At 38.3% G+C, this 15606-nt stretch overlaps 1 protein-coding gene across 4 annotated transcripts in view; it reads left to right on the forward strand.

Annotated features, from left to right (window-relative positions):
* The window catches only part of AKAP6 (A-kinase anchoring protein 6), a 280187-nt gene that overhangs the window by 97574 nt on the left and 167007 nt on the right, over nucleotides 1-15606 (forward strand). For all 4 annotated transcript variants that reach the window (XM_051622356.1, XM_051622355.1, XM_051622353.1 and 1 more), the window contains exon 4: nucleotides 1947-3731. In XM_051622356.1, coding sequence (XP_051478316.1) covers nucleotides 1947-3731 — 1785 coding nt within the window. The remainder of the gene's footprint in view (nucleotides 1-1946; nucleotides 3732-15606) is intronic.

The raw sequence follows: 15606 nt of genomic DNA on the forward strand, positions 1-15606 counted from the left end.
TGTACTTGGCACTGATGAGGCCACACCTCGAGTACTATCTTGATTTCTGGGCCCCTCACTATAGGAAGGACATTGAGGTGCTGGAGTGTGTCCAGAGGAGAGCTACCAAGCTGGTGAAGGGTCTAGAGAAAAAGACATACAAGGAGCAGCTGAAGAAATTGGGGTTGTTCAGTCTGAAGAAAAGGAGGCTGAGGGGAGACCTCATCAGCCTCTTAAATAACCTGAAAGGAGGTTGTAGTGAGGTGGGTGTTGGCCTCTTCTCTGGTTCAAGATAGTTTCCTGGAGTTACTTAAGATGTACACCAATGTAAATAAAAACAGAAATAGTTCCATAATTATTTGATCCTAGGTTCAGGTTTCAAATTATGTGTTAGCTTTTGGAAATAGTTGAGGCCTGCTCACGTGTTAGAACATTAAATCATCTACTAAAAATATTCTTATAAACTGTTGACTAAACATAATTTTGCTGTGTTTGTTATATCACAGGCTGCTTTTGGATTCTAATGTAGTCAGATTTTTTAAGTGTCCTTCAAGTAAGTCACCAAAATGTTTACAAACTTTAATTGGACTTTGATCTTAAGTTCTAATTTGCCACTTGAGATGGTCTCCTCTGGCTGTGTCTATGTTTCTGAGGTTGAAGGACTTCCATTGAGAAAATGCTCACAAGACAACACGGCAGGCAGATTTAGGATTCCCAGCTACAATTTCTTTTCCTTGAGCTGTTCTCTATTTATGCGCCAAATATCTAGCAAATAAATGCTCAGCTGATGATGCAACAACAAAACAACAGGAAAAACAACAAAAGAACCACAGAATCATAGAATGGTTTTGGTTGGAAGAGACCTTAAAGATAATGTAGTTTCAACCCTCCTGCATGGGCAGGGACACCTTCCACTAGACCAGGTTACTCAATGCCCTGTCCAACATGGTCTCGAACACCTCCAGGGAGGGGGCATCCACAGCTGCCCTGGGCAAGCTGCTCCAGTGTCTCTCACCACCTTAACAGTAAAGAATTTCTTCCTAATGTCCAATCTAAATCTACCCTCTTCCAATTAAAAACCATTACCCCTTTTCCTATCACTACACACCCAGGTAAAAAGTCCCTTCCCAGCTTTCCTGTAGGCCCCTTAAGGTACTGGAAGGCCATTATGAGGTCTTCCCAGACTCTTCTCTTCTTCAGGCTGAACAGCCCTAACTGTCTCAGCCTGTCTTCATAGCAGAGGTGCTCCAGCCCTCAAATCATCTTCGTGGGCCTCCTCTGGACTTTCTACAGGAGCTCCATGTCCTTCCTGTGTTGAGGGCTCCAGAACTGGACACAGAACTCCAGGTGAAATCTCATGAGTGCAGAGCAGAACTGCAGAATCACCTCCCTCCTCCTGCTGGCCACACTTAAGAAAGAAAGAAATGCAGTTAACAGCCTCTATCTCATATGGGAGGAAATGTCTATTGTTGCTAGATAATCCTTGGAAAAAACATTCTGGCAATCAGCTGAAAGATTGTGAAGCAGCATGGATTTCTGAGAACACGAGATTAACAAGGTGGCTGATATATTCAGCAGCTCCCAAGTTCTCCCTCCTGTTAAAAGTCTATTAACAGAGGAAATACTAAAAGTCTGCTGTATGGAATTTCTGAATCCCCTTTACAGAGTAAGTAGAACTGAGAACAGAATTTAAGGAGGAGACTACAAATAGAAAAGGGAGTTGCTATTTTTGGGTAACTTGCTGCACCAGACTGAAACTAAGCATTTTTCAGTTTACTCCCCTTTTTAATTCCCAAACGCTTTAGAATGGTTTGCTCATCTACAGAGCACTGCAAAAATAGGCAGGTCAGTGATGAATGCTTGTATAGACATTAGGCAGTGAAACAGAGAAGCTTATAGTTTGTTACTTTGTGTGTGCTGTATGAGAATCAATCTGCTAAAAAATACCCCATCTTTGTCTATTTCAGGACCGTCTTGACTCTTTAACTGAAGTTGATGATTCTGGACAGTTAACCATTAAATGCTCCCAAAATTACCTGTCACTGGATTGTGGTATTACTGCATTTGAACTATCTGATTACAGTCCTAGTGAGGACTTGCTTGGAGCTCTGGATGAGATGACCTCCAGCCAAGGGAAAGCAAAATCATTTGAATCCTGGAACTACAGTGAGATGGATAAGGACATTCCAGGATTTATCAGAAGTGCAGGTTTACTTGCAGTAGCAACTGATTCCATTGCTTCCCAGTGTAATGAAGCATTAAATGAGAAAGAAGCCCACATACCTCTTTCAGCAGAAGATGAAGAAGAAAGCAAAGACAGGAAACAACCACATGAGGTCTCACAAGTATCTCCTTCTGCAAACTCCTCTCTTTCTAAAGGACCTTGCTCAGAAGATGGTGGTTTACCTACTGACAGAAAACCAGCTTCTACATTAAATAAAGCAGAATGCAATCTTCCACAGCACACCAGTGAAAAAATCAAACACCCTCACTGTGAAAACTCAACTCCTAAGAGGTCCATAAGAGACTGCTTTAACTATAATGAAGACTCCCCTACGCAGCCTACATTGCCAAAAAGAGGTTTATTTCTGAAAGATGATGTGTTTAAAGATTATGTAGAAGCCAATGATTTAAAAAGGCAAATCTCTCAGATAGTTAAAAATGAAATGAGTAGAAGTACCCCCTCCTTGTTAGATCCACCAGACAGGTCCAAGCTTTGCCTAGCTTTACAGTCACCCTACACCAACAGTCCATCTGCAGTTAGTCAGTCATATGATTGCTTAAATAAAATAGGTGATAGAAATCCTGAGTACACAATAAATAATCACTTCAATGGCAGTCCCGTAAGTCTAGGGAAGTCTACTTTCTACACCTGTAAAGAAAAATCAAAGCACAAGAAGTCTCATGACACTCCAGAGAAAGTGCAAGGTGGCAGAACACCTGAAGGTACATGTAAAACAGTTCCACCAATACAAGTCAAAAAAAGAGGACGTTCTTTACAAAATGGAATTACTTCTCATAACTCTCAGTCTCTGGAGGAGACAGAAACAGATTCTTCTGCATCATCAGATTCTTATAACCGGAGAGACCCAAATGAACAATCACAAGGTAAAACTGAGCCTTTTAGTTCACCAACACATAGCCAAAAGAGTGCTTCCTCGGCTGGTTCTGAGCTTACCAGCTCATCACCTCTTCTACTGAGAAGAAAGAATAATAAAACATTCTCCTCAACAACAAGTTATACTCAAAAAACCAGTAAAGATGGTGAGGTCTGGTATGGATCTGATGAATATTTAGCACTTCCTTCACATCTCAAACAGACTGAAGTATTAGCTTTAAAACTAGAAAATTTGACCAAGTTGCTGCCCCAAAGGCCCAGAAGGGAAACCATTCAAAACATTGATGACTGGGAGCTGTCAGAAATGAACTCAGATTCAGAAATGTATCCAACATACCACACAAAAAAGCACAAAAAAGTGGGTAGAATTTCACCAAGCTCTTCAAGTGATATAGTGTCCTCCTTAGGTGACAGTATCGAATCTGGTCCTCTCAGTGATATTCTCTCTGATGAAGATATTTGTATGCCTGTATCTTGCATTAAAAAATACATTGAAGAAAAGTCAGAAAGGACGTCTGTCACTCAGCCCACTGAGAATGAGACATCTGCCTCAAATAAATCAGCTTTAATTCAGCAACTGATGCAAGATATACGACATCAAGACAATTATGAAACCATTTGGGAAAAAATAGAGGTAAGGCAATCATTCTGTCTTCATCTGCCTAGTGCTTCATAGGTCTATATATATGGAGATGGGGCTGTGGGCAGGGGTGGAGTTGCTTTCTTTTATTTTTTAATGGTGAAAATAGTCTCATCTAGGGAGTGCTAGAAGTAGAGAACAGCAGCAATCATTGTAATTGTAATAGACTGCAGTTAACTTTAACTAACAATATAGAATTTGCATACATTATTTTACAAGCACAAAAATCTTTAAACTTAACAATACATTATTTTATCAATAGAGCTTCTCTTTGCCAAGGTCAGGTACATGATATGCCAATTTTTTATGACATTAAAGATAAATATTGGAAAATCAAAAATCTTAGTTTTATTTGCATGAAGTGATTCAGATGATATTATCTGCCTATTTTCTTTATAAAAAAGAATTGCTTGAGTGCAAGAACAGCAGAATATTTTCTTCATTCCTGTGATATCATATGTAATGGTATTTCTTTTTAATCAGTTTTCTTCCCTTGCAGTGATATTTTCCATTATTATTCCCTGTGTTTTCCATTATTATTTCCAGTGTCAGTGGAACTAAGCACAACAACTTTTTTCTTATTTATTTTCTTTTTCTTTTCTTTTTTAAATAATCCTTCCTAAATAATGGCAATTTAATAGTGCAACATGCTAGAGCAATAATCACAATATACTATCTCATTAAACTTCAGATAAGATAGGATTTCTTTCCTGTCTTTCATTCCTATCATATCCTATGCTTCTGGCATCACTTCTTCAGAAGTAACTCTTTATAAAATGGAAGTGTTTGCAGTAGTTAACACTATGAAAGGTCTTTTTGAGAAAAGAACTTTGGAAAGGTGAATTTGAATGAATAATCAAATAAGGACCTAGTCATATCAATAATATAATTATTAACTTACAATCATAGTAAATTTTTGTTCCAGTTTTCTGGTGGGTTTGTCTTCCCGGCCATTGTAAAGGAGAATTCTATTCAGAACATTTCATGTGCATCCTCAATATAGTTTAGTAAAGTGACAGTCAGAAAAGAATGTTCTATCTCTACTAGATTCCAAAATAATTTAAAATTCATAAAATATGCTTTAAAGGGTGATCTTGGCATCTAAATGCTAAATCTAGATATATATTCTCTTCTGGTTATCAAGCTCTGTAAGAGCTAAGATAAAAAATTTTATAACTTCAGTAAATGCTTCTTACAGTCATGATTTCTGTAACTTTTTAAGACGTTGAAAGTATTATGACTAGTTGAAAAGTAGTTGAACTAGAGACGATTCAGTATAAAGTCAGGGTAGAAAATACAGGAAGGGAAATGTATTCTTAAACAAAGAACTTGAAACAGCTCTAAAAAGGCAGTGCTTGATGATTCAAGTCGTTCCCTCTATCCTGATGGGTGAGGTTCATCTTCTGGACTCTAATGAAAGAACAGTATTTGTAAGACCAAGCGGTTTCTGGGTTTGTGTAGTGTTGACAATTAGTCCAGATGAAGCTGACAGATTCAGAGCTCTTCATTCTGTGCAAGCAGTAAATCCCATCTAAGCTGATGGTGAATACACAAGACCTTGTCTTTAAAATGATACCACAAGAGCCTGTTTAAGTAATGGAATTATTGAGTGTCAAGGGACCAGCTCCCTCCACTAGATGCTGACGAGCATCCCTTTGGCAGGAAGCAGGTGGCAGAGAAAGTTTTTGCATCACCCTTTCAAATAATCATGTGGTGATTTTTTTCTCAAACTTTTTGAAAAGGTAGTTCACTTTTGAGGGGGTCATCTGTCTGTGTGATTCCCTGCAGCTGCAATTCAGTCCTGCCAGGATGGAGAAATAAGAAACAGGTGTTAACAACTGGCTCCAGCTGTAAACACCTGCTTCCTCTACATACTCATGCCCTTCTCACCTCCTCTGGAAAGTAGATTGAGCTCCTGACAGCAATTAAATGTAGTTAGCTGTTCTCTGGCCAGAGTAAACCCTTCTGGCCAGGGATTACAGCTGCTGCTCTAGTTCTACCATCTTGCTACTGCTGATACTGCTGTTTCTACAATTTCTCAGTGTTTCTGCTTATGATGAATGTTTGGGAAATGCTGATCATGGAGTTTTAAAATAGTTTCATGAAGTCTGTTGTGGGAAGGGGCTCAGAGTAGAAGGGCCTCAAACGGGAAGAAGACCAGATGCAAAGAGCACTGCTAGAGGTAGCTCAGTGATCCATGCCCTTGAAAGAAGCACGCAAGAGTTTCATATTTATTTTATGCAGAAAGATGTCTGCTAGCTACACTAAATGGCTTGCAAATGTGCTCCCTGAATGGTGAATAAAAACAGTCCAGAGAAAAGTTTGGAAAAGTTTTGCAAGACAATTGTAATATTATAGCATTTTAATGAAATAGAAGGTTTTCCCAAGCTGCTTAGTGACCTGAGTTTTTTGGTTGTTGCTTATTATATCTTCTGTTTGTAAGACTGGTAAAGAACTAATTTTTTAATACAAGAGCTCTTACCAAGGCAAATCCTGCTTCAGTACTACCATGGTGCCTTGCTGAGGTACTTTAATTTGACACAAGCAATAGAAAAATAAAAAATTCCTCCCTTATGTAATGTTATAAAGTATTGTACACAAAATCTAACTAAAAATATCATACCTATGTCTCAATTGAGTCCTTTCTTTTGCTAGATCTCCTGTTTCATAATTCCCTAAGCAAAGTATCAAAAGCATGCCATTGCTTTTTTAATGATCATTTGGTGTTTACATTAATTTTATTATTTAATAAGACCTCTCCAACTCTAAAGTGAGTTTTCTAATTGCATGAATATGTGTTTTAGCAATAATTCAATACTACTTTTGTTAACTGTATTTTGTTAGTGGCTAAGAAAGTCAGATCTGAGCGAAGAGCTTAATTAAGGACAGAAGAAGCATGATCATGTCCATTAGTAATTCAGTTAGATTGCTGCAAAAGCCTAGCCTAATATATTTTATTTATCGTAAAACAAAACTAAAATAACTTGACCTTTCATTTTGGGATAAAAACAGCTTAGAAATGACTGGCAGCCTCAAAATCATTGAAAGTCATGTTTTTGCTAGGTAGGGAAGTTTCATTATTTTACTATGATGGGAGTAATTTTGAATTCTTATAGGTCTGGTAATATCTTGTTAGTAAGCAATTTGTTGAACATATGAATTTATTGGAAGGCTTATTAATTTCTCAGTTGTATGGATGATTGTCATGTGCAGAAACTGATAAAATGTAGTTTTTCTTACTTGCAAAACATGCTGATGTCCTGGCATGGGTATTATCATGCTGTTAATCTGTCTAGCTACAAACAGAATTCTGCTTGACTGGCCCATTTGCTGTTATATAGGATCACTTTTCTGTTTTGCTATAAATATTACATACTCTTGCCAAATTTTGCTTTGTACTGCAGCTAATTCTTTGGCACATACCAATGTGTGTGCCATTAGTACTGGGTACTTCCGTTCTGGGGTACATAGAAATTTCTGTGGCAGGTCCTTATATGTTTCAGAAATTACTTTTTGGAGTTAAATGTAAGAACCAGTGATACCAAATTCTGAATGTCCCTCCTATTGTTAAAGTACAGTTGAGCAATTTTAGAAGCTACCCCAAATGCACTTCTGGAATGCAGGTTAAGCTCTGTAGTTTCTGTTATACTAACTGGAGGGGAAAAATACATAAAAACTTAATTCTCATGGTAAAGTCAATTGAGTGATTTGCTTTAAAACAATGGCCAATTGCCACTTCACATTTGTAACACTAGGACTCCATAGTAGCAGTTTCAGAATGCTTAAAGGTTTACTTGCTGTAACAAAACTGTTTTCTGTAAGATCATACTAATAATTTTCCCCCCTCCATTTTTATGCACAAACTGAAAAATTGGAAGAAAAGACTCATATTGGGCTGATCTAATGATAATACATTTTCAATCATCTTATGTGAATGAAATAATAACAATAAAAACCTTGTTCAGGCAGTTTCTTCTCCTCTAGAAAGCATTATGACACTGACTCTACTGACATGCATGTGCTATAATCTGTGGTCAATGATAAACCTGTCTACCTGATTTTTGAGGGCACTATTACAAAGGGTAAAAATGTGACCATTTGCAAGACATTCCATTTAAATGACGATGTGTTTGCTTTGCAGGGCTCAAGGTTAATTGTATGGAGCAAATTGCCAATTTTTTCCTGTTATATAGACTTCTAGCTTTTTTTGTCACAGGCTCCATTTCTGTAAGAGACAGCTGAATTTCCTCTGAAAGAAGCAATTTGGTATCTATCGATCCTATCTTTTCAGGTCATCACATTTCATGACCTTGCCCTCAATTCCATTGGCTCTGTATTTTTGCCTGGGGAGCCCAGTCAGCCTTGGCACGAGTTACCCACCTTCTCAATGTGCTAGGGGAATCATTTAATGCTGCTCTACATGTTTTTCTGCTTTGGGTTAGAGCATGTCCCAGGGATTCTGCAGCAAAGAGCCAGACAAAAGGCTTGCTGCCTTCCAGGACCCAGTCAGGGACCCGCTCACCCTCATGCAAACATTTATCCCCTCTGAAGCTGAGATGCTTCAGTAGAGCAGAGATTAAAGACCCCTTCCCCAATTATTTCAATAACAGGAATAATTTTCCTTTTTAGGAGGAACAAAGGGTCTGTGCAGTCTACAAAGGAGAGTCCAATATGAGAGCTCTAACCTTGTTAGAGTGATAAATAGCTTATGTGTTTGAGTGGGAAAATTTTGCATTTTTAGAGGGTTGTCCCAAAAGGTGGCAAAACAGCAGGTTTCTGGAACTGGCTAATGGACTTGTGTCATGGTTTGGGCCTAACACAACAACAAAGGAACAGCCCCATGGCCACTCACTCAACTCCTCCCCACACACACTCTCTGGGGTGAGGAGAACAAAGCTCATGGGTTGAGACAAAGGACAAGGAGGGTTCTTCACCAACTGAGGTCCCAGGCAAAAGAGACTCAGGTTAAAAATAATTTAATTTCACACTAATCAAACACACACAGGACACAGACAACACAAAGAGCAGGGGTTGCATATGTTACCCCACCCCTCCCTTCTTCCTGGGCCCAAATGACTTTTTTCCCGGTTTCTCTCCCTCCTTCTCCCCAGCGGCACAGGGGGACGGGATGGGGTTTAGAGTCAGTTCACAGGCTGGTGGTTCTTGCCACTCCACCCTCCTCAGGAAGAAGGATTCCTTACAGTCCTTCCCTGCTTCCCCACGGGGTGCCTCTTATGGGAGAGAGTCCTCCACAAACTTCTCCTTCATGAGTCCTTCCTGCAAGGTCCAGAGCAAGCTGTTCCAGTGAGGGCTTCTCACAGTCATGGGCTGCTTCAGGAACAGCCAACTCCCCTGGCACCAGGGTCTTCTAAAGCTGCACAGAGTCCACTGGCAGCAAATGCAGTGGCTACAAATCCAAGTCCACTGGCCAAGCTGACTCCTCCTGGAGCTTTCAGGGAATGTTCCACCATGTTCCTCCATGAGTGCAGGGGGACAGCTGCCATCTCGCTGTGGGTTGCAGGGAAACTTATGCTTGGGCACCTTCTTCCCCTTCTTCCTCACCAACCACCAGCACTGCTCTGCTTCCCCAGCACAGCTCTTCTCCTTTAAGTGCCCCTCTGCTCAGATGTTATCTCAGTTCTTTTGTATGTTAATCGCTGAGGTGCATCTACTGTCCCTCTAATGGCTCCTTGGCTGGGTTTGGAGCAGGGGGAGCTTCTCAGCTTCTCATCAGAGCCACTCCTGGGGCCTTTCCCCTGATACCAAAAAACTCACTAAACCAGAACAACTTGGTAGAGGAAGTTTCTATCTGAGATATAGCTGGGAGTACATTTAGGCAGTGGAGAGCCAGTCGGGTAGAAAATTTTTGCAGAACTTACATGATGGGGAGAAAAAAAATAGATTGAAAGGGGACGGGCAGGCAATGGACTGAAAAAACACCAGTACAGTTAAGGTATAAGCTGGATTTCTTGAGAAAAAGCAAAGTATATTTGTGTTTAGAAGTAATTTTCATCACCAGGGGGAAAAGCATGCACAGAGGACAAACAAAGGCTGTGGAGCTAAGGTAGAGAAAAACCAATAGGAACTGATAACACCAATGGGGCTTGGTAGCAAAACAGAAACATAGAACTGGAAACAACAGTGAAAGAACAGGTGGAAAAAGCAAAGTTAATCAACAGGGAACAGGACTGACTTATTTTTTATAGACAGATAAAGGATTTTTAAAGTGTTGCAGTGCTCCCCTCAGCCCTCTTCCTTTCAATAACTTCATAACAGTGCTTCTAATACTGAAATGGTTTGCATATTTTTCCTAATAGATTGAGTGTTTGCTAATTTTTTTTAATCTCTGAATGTTACTTATACTGCTTCATACAATTCACATTGCTCTTGGTTTATAACCAGTTGTCCTGGTGTTACCAGATCCAAAAATTCCTTGGCAACTCTGCAGTTTTCTCAGCACTCTTGCTGCTTTGTGCAGCATAATTGGAAATGTGACTTTACATTTTGCACTGGGAGTCAAGTTTGTCCTTTCCTGGTTTGTGTTCAATGAAACACCTCTGCTTTGAAAGCCCATTGCTCAGTTTACAAACTGCTTAAACTGTTATTAAGCAGTAAAGTAGTATTCATATGGAGCTCACTTTTACTCAGAAAAATACTTCTTTACCAGAAGATAATATTGAAATACTGTGAATCCTCTATTCTTCAAAACACTTTGTTCCTAACAGTTTGCTTGAATTTTAAACAGCTCCTCCAAGTACACTTACTTTTTGGCATTTGCTATACCACAAATAGTCTGAGAGAGTTTGTCACCAGAAATCTTTATAAAACCAGCAACTTCTATTTAAGCTGTGCATACTCTGAATTTGTAACTTTACATATAAAACAGAATGCAGAAATTATGCTTTCTTAATGAAAGACTTCTATTGTGAAACATAAGCTTGTTCAGAAGTGTTGGAATCTCCAATGTAAAGACCTCAGAATGATTTAGCAGTGAGCAGATTTAGATCAGGGATTTTTTATATTCAGTATTTGGCAAGTCAGTCCAAATGAACTCAGAAAAGAGAAAAAAAAAAAAAAGAGAGGGTGAAATAGAAAAAATTCTACTCACAAGTAATTTTAGTAGCATTGATTTGAGGGTATGGCTTTGCTAGTATTTTTACCTGATTGTAAGGAATATGTCTACATCCAGCGTTTGGCTCACCTCTGATGTGAGATCTTTGGTTATAAAAAGCTTCCTGCTTCTCTCTTGTTGTGTGCATAGTTGGGCACCTTAGCCCAGGGACTGCTACTAACAACTTAGATGAACCAAGGAATAGCTGCTTTTTGCATACATGATGCCGTAAGCACTCCCATTCTGATGAAGTCACTCAGATCAGCTTTAAGTGACCATTTGCTTTACAACCCAGAGTCAAGTCTCAATCATCTGTATCACTGTTTAGCTACCAGCCTGCACCAGAGCCATCCACATTATTTATTTGTGAACTGGATGTATTCTAAAAATTGGTCAAGGATTATTTCTTACCTTCTGGATCTGTACTAATAGGCAAAAGGGTGCAGCAGAACTGAAGATGGAAAGAAGGAACAGTAAGATTGTAAGAGCTGCATTTCCTGTGCTCACTGTAGTAAAGGACATTATTGAAGGTGAGCAGTGAGTGCCAGGTAACCTACCTGGGAAGCCATTAGAGACACCAGGTTTAAAAGGGACACAGCGATAACTTGAAGAACTAATCACTATTTACTTTAAGATGATCTTATGATTGACTTCTTCCTATCAGTGCAGAGACAATCTTTATTCCTTAGGACTGTTCAGGGCTTTCAGCTCTCTCATAAAGAAGGGCACTCAGAAACCACTGAAATAGGTTTGGAGCTTTCAGTGATGGTACTAGCTGTCAAAACACAGGCAGAAAGATTCAAATTGCTGTTGGGAATTTCCTCTTAAACCACCTTATGCACCTTGAAGTAATCTTCTTGTGTTGTTCAGGTCTGAATCCTCTAGAGCTCCTGCCTTACAGAGGGCAGGTACTGGGGAGTGGGTTGGTTGATAGAATGTGAAGAGTTTGAGATAACTTCTGAGCTGCTCTGTTAACTAGTTACTGTATTGATTTTAGGACTCCTTCAAGTGCCATCATTACTAAAAAGAAAATACTGAACTTAAAATTGTGTTTTCTAATATTCTCTTAAATATGGTAAATATGGGGAGGTGACAGATAATGCTTATTTCTTTGTATTTTTACAGTGATATGCCTTTCCCAATGTTTTAAGGTTTAGCTTTTCCATTACATAATATACTTAGGCTCTTGGCTACTTATGTTTTATGTATCTTCTGTGAGGAAGTACAGAATATTCCAGGAATATACAGTATACCAAAATCACTCTGCTCTGCACTAAATATTTAATTATTTAAATAATACATTGCTACTAACTTCTACCAAAATAAAATTCCAGTCTATCTACTGTTGTTAACACATTATTGCCTTAAAATAAGTACATGTTGGAGATGAGTCAGAGCAAGAGAAATGTTCAAGGGTCTAGAGGGGATTAACCTGAGAAGAAAGATCAAGTCCTCTTGTATAAGATTATTACATAACTCCTCAAAATATGCTCAGATTTTTTTATTCTTGTTTATCTTTATATGTTTTGACAGTGACTGGTTTTCATTCCTTCATCTTTTCCAGTATGTTATGATCAGGAATGAAACACTAAGCCATGCTGACTCCTAAATCATAGTTGTCATCATTAGGCAACACAGTGAATATAATTTGTGGTAAACATGGACAGAAAACTGTCTCTCAGAAGCTTGTTTCAGACTGTCTGTATGCTTATGCAAGTATTTTAAAGTTATCTTGAAAGCAACCAGAAAGGCAAAAAATTGTTTTCTCATCCTTGCTTTGGGTTTTGGAGAACTTCACAAATCCTTACAAACAGCCGACCTGTCCTTAGCAAATCAAGCTGGAGTATTACCTGAATATTCATTTATTGTTTGTAAAGACTTATTTTGAACACTGATTCTCACATGGGTCAAGTAAGGTTACCAGAACAAGGGCTAGATTTCCCTCTGGTTTCTCTTAGACAATATTTAGAAAGTCTCCAGGTTGACAGGGGAAAACCAACAAGCAAACAGTTTTTTGGTAGCGGGCAATATAGAAGTTCAAATCACAGTAACTTAATATTACTAATTGCTTTTTCCTTACTGATGCCAGCATCCAACTACATGGGTGTTTCCTCCTTGTGCTGCACAAGACTAAAGACATACATACAAAATGTAAATATTGCTGCACTATAAGCAGCAAATGAACTGTAGAGCTAGCATAAAATTTGCTCAGATAAATCCAAACTAGAGTCAACTTCATCTATAAATTGCAGTGTATATCTTCTGTAGCTCTGCTGAAGAATTAAACCAGGAAAAAAATTAGTAAATTTCTTAGCAACAGCTAAGCTTTTGGGGTTAAAAATAAAGAATATGAAGACAAAATAAAAAAGACCAGAGATTTTGTTGTTGTTGTTTAATTTCATTCTGTAAACACATCAACATTTTCAGATTAACAATATAAGTCAGAATTAAAGAGGATATTAAGGAATGCCCACCAGTGACCACTTATAAAAGAAACTATCTGAGAGGGAAGATAGAAAAATTAGAAGGAAAAAAAAAAAAGCTATTAGGAGGACCTAGTAGTGATAGGATTTCTTTGGAGACTGCAGGTGAACAAGAACCAAGTGTATAACAGGAGGTTAAATTAGGAGTAAAGAAAAGAGACGTTGACTCTTATCTCTCCTCACTGCTGCCATATTTAGCAAACAGTGGCAATCATAAATCCTCCTGTTTTTAAACTCATAAGTCTTAACTGCAAAACAAGCTCATGGATCAAAGAATTATATCTCTTGTGAAGTGGCAGACTTAACCTCTTCTAACCAATTTGACATGAATAGTAGGACATACTCAATTAAGCGTCCTGATTTTGAGGGGCTATTATGTCTTAAGTAATGTCAATGGTATAGGGGAGGTCAAAATATTAGCAGTTACTCACAAGCAAACAGCTTCTGTTCTGTTTCAGTAAAAAGGGGTTTTTTTCCCTTCATTTTCGAAAACTTTTAGACATGGTGATGTATCGCCCTCTTGAGGCCAGAGCTTGCTACTGCACCAATTTTACAGAAATTTTGCTTCTGAAGTGAATGAGACACAACTTTCAAATGAAGTTGTAAGAAATTCAGATATCAAATAAATCATAATCTAGAATATTACTTCCGTATGAATTTTTTTCCTTTAGTAGAGTCTCCAACATTTTTTTTTGCTATGCATTGTGTTCCAACAATTTGAGTTGCCATACTGTTCTGATTTTAAAAAGTAATAGCATGTGTATGCCAGTTACTAGATTTCAAAAATATAAACTTCACGTGTGAAACATATTAAAAGAATAAACCATACCTTCTGCAGAAAAATTAGGGTTTGGGTCTTCCTGAAGACATAACTGCCATTTTTATTATTATTTAAAGAACTATAATTATATTATGTAAATAAGCAGTGTTTAATCCTGCTTTTTGACCAGCAGACCAAAAATACAGTGGCTTTCTTCCTTTATTTATCACTTACTGGATAACTTACTGAAAATGTAATGTAAAAAAAAGGTTAATTTTGTTTTTATTTTAAAGGCACTCGAAACCCTGTGGAATTAATATTATGCCATTGGGTAAAGGTATACAATTTGGCTAATTTCATTAATTTAAGATTATTTGGTTTTTTGTTTGGGAAAGGTAAAATTTTTGGAAGTGCTCAAATCTGTTTAATTGAAAACATGCCATAGGGTCACTCTGATTACAGCCTACCTGAGCAACCATGGCGTATGAATATCATGTGCAGTGTGTTCAGTGCTGGGGAATGAGGTTCATTTCTAGCAACTATGAGATCAAAAGGTAAAGAAATGTTGGGACCTGTTGGGGGAGGTGCCAACGTGGCTTCTGTCAAGTGGCCTCTGGTGCTGCCCACCGTGCATGCAAGGTAGCAGCTGACCATTGGCAAAAATAACAGCTGCTCAAGGGCGTTCCACCCCCAGTCCACTGCCTGAAGCCCAAAAAACTCCGGCTATGCAAACCAAGGAATTATGGTCATTCATAATTGTCTATGTTTCAGAGCAGAATAAAGCTGTATACTAATATACTGCTGGGGGCACTATATGGAAAAATTGCAAATGAAGATTAGTTCATCTTTTGGATGCAGTTCATAATCGATACATACATTAGCTGTAAAACAATCTGAAAATAAAGTATGTTGCCAACACAACATTTAAAGTAATATATGAAGAGGCAATGCAGTACTTCCAAGTACCCTTACGTCACCATAAGTTGCTTCAATATAGTTATATTGGCAGCATTTTTAGAAAAAGCACATCAGACAACTAGCTTCATTGAAAATGAAGATACTGATTATAGACTTAGAGAGTTTGGACCATAGCAAACATTGCATACTGAAAGAAAGGGAATGGTTATGGATAGGAGATTTGCTTTAAGATGTATTAGTAGAATAAATAATAAATTTGCACTTATGAACAGATCCTGAACTAACTTCTACATTTTCTGTTCTAGTTTAGAGTTGCTCAGAGTGGACAAAAAATAAATTTGGGACTGTGAAATAGATTTGAATATACTGCTGCATTTTGCCATTATCCTTTAAGGAGGACATAGTAACTCATTCGGTGCCCATTTTTTTTTTTACCAAAGACAGGCCCTTCTCTTGTGCAGTGCTCAGGGTCCCTCCAGAATCCAGACACTCCTTCCAGCTGCAGTGGCAGAGTTGAAGTCCCACTTTCCAGGCATTACTAGCATAATCTTTCTTGGCTCAAGTAGATTTATTTATTTGCTGGTTTTGTTCTTCCCT

This window comes from Apus apus, chromosome 5 (assembly GCF_020740795.1).
Source record: "Apus apus isolate bApuApu2 chromosome 5, bApuApu2.pri.cur, whole genome shotgun sequence".
In the NCBI taxonomy this organism is placed as follows: Eukaryota; Metazoa; Chordata; class Aves; order Apodiformes; family Apodidae; genus Apus; species Apus apus.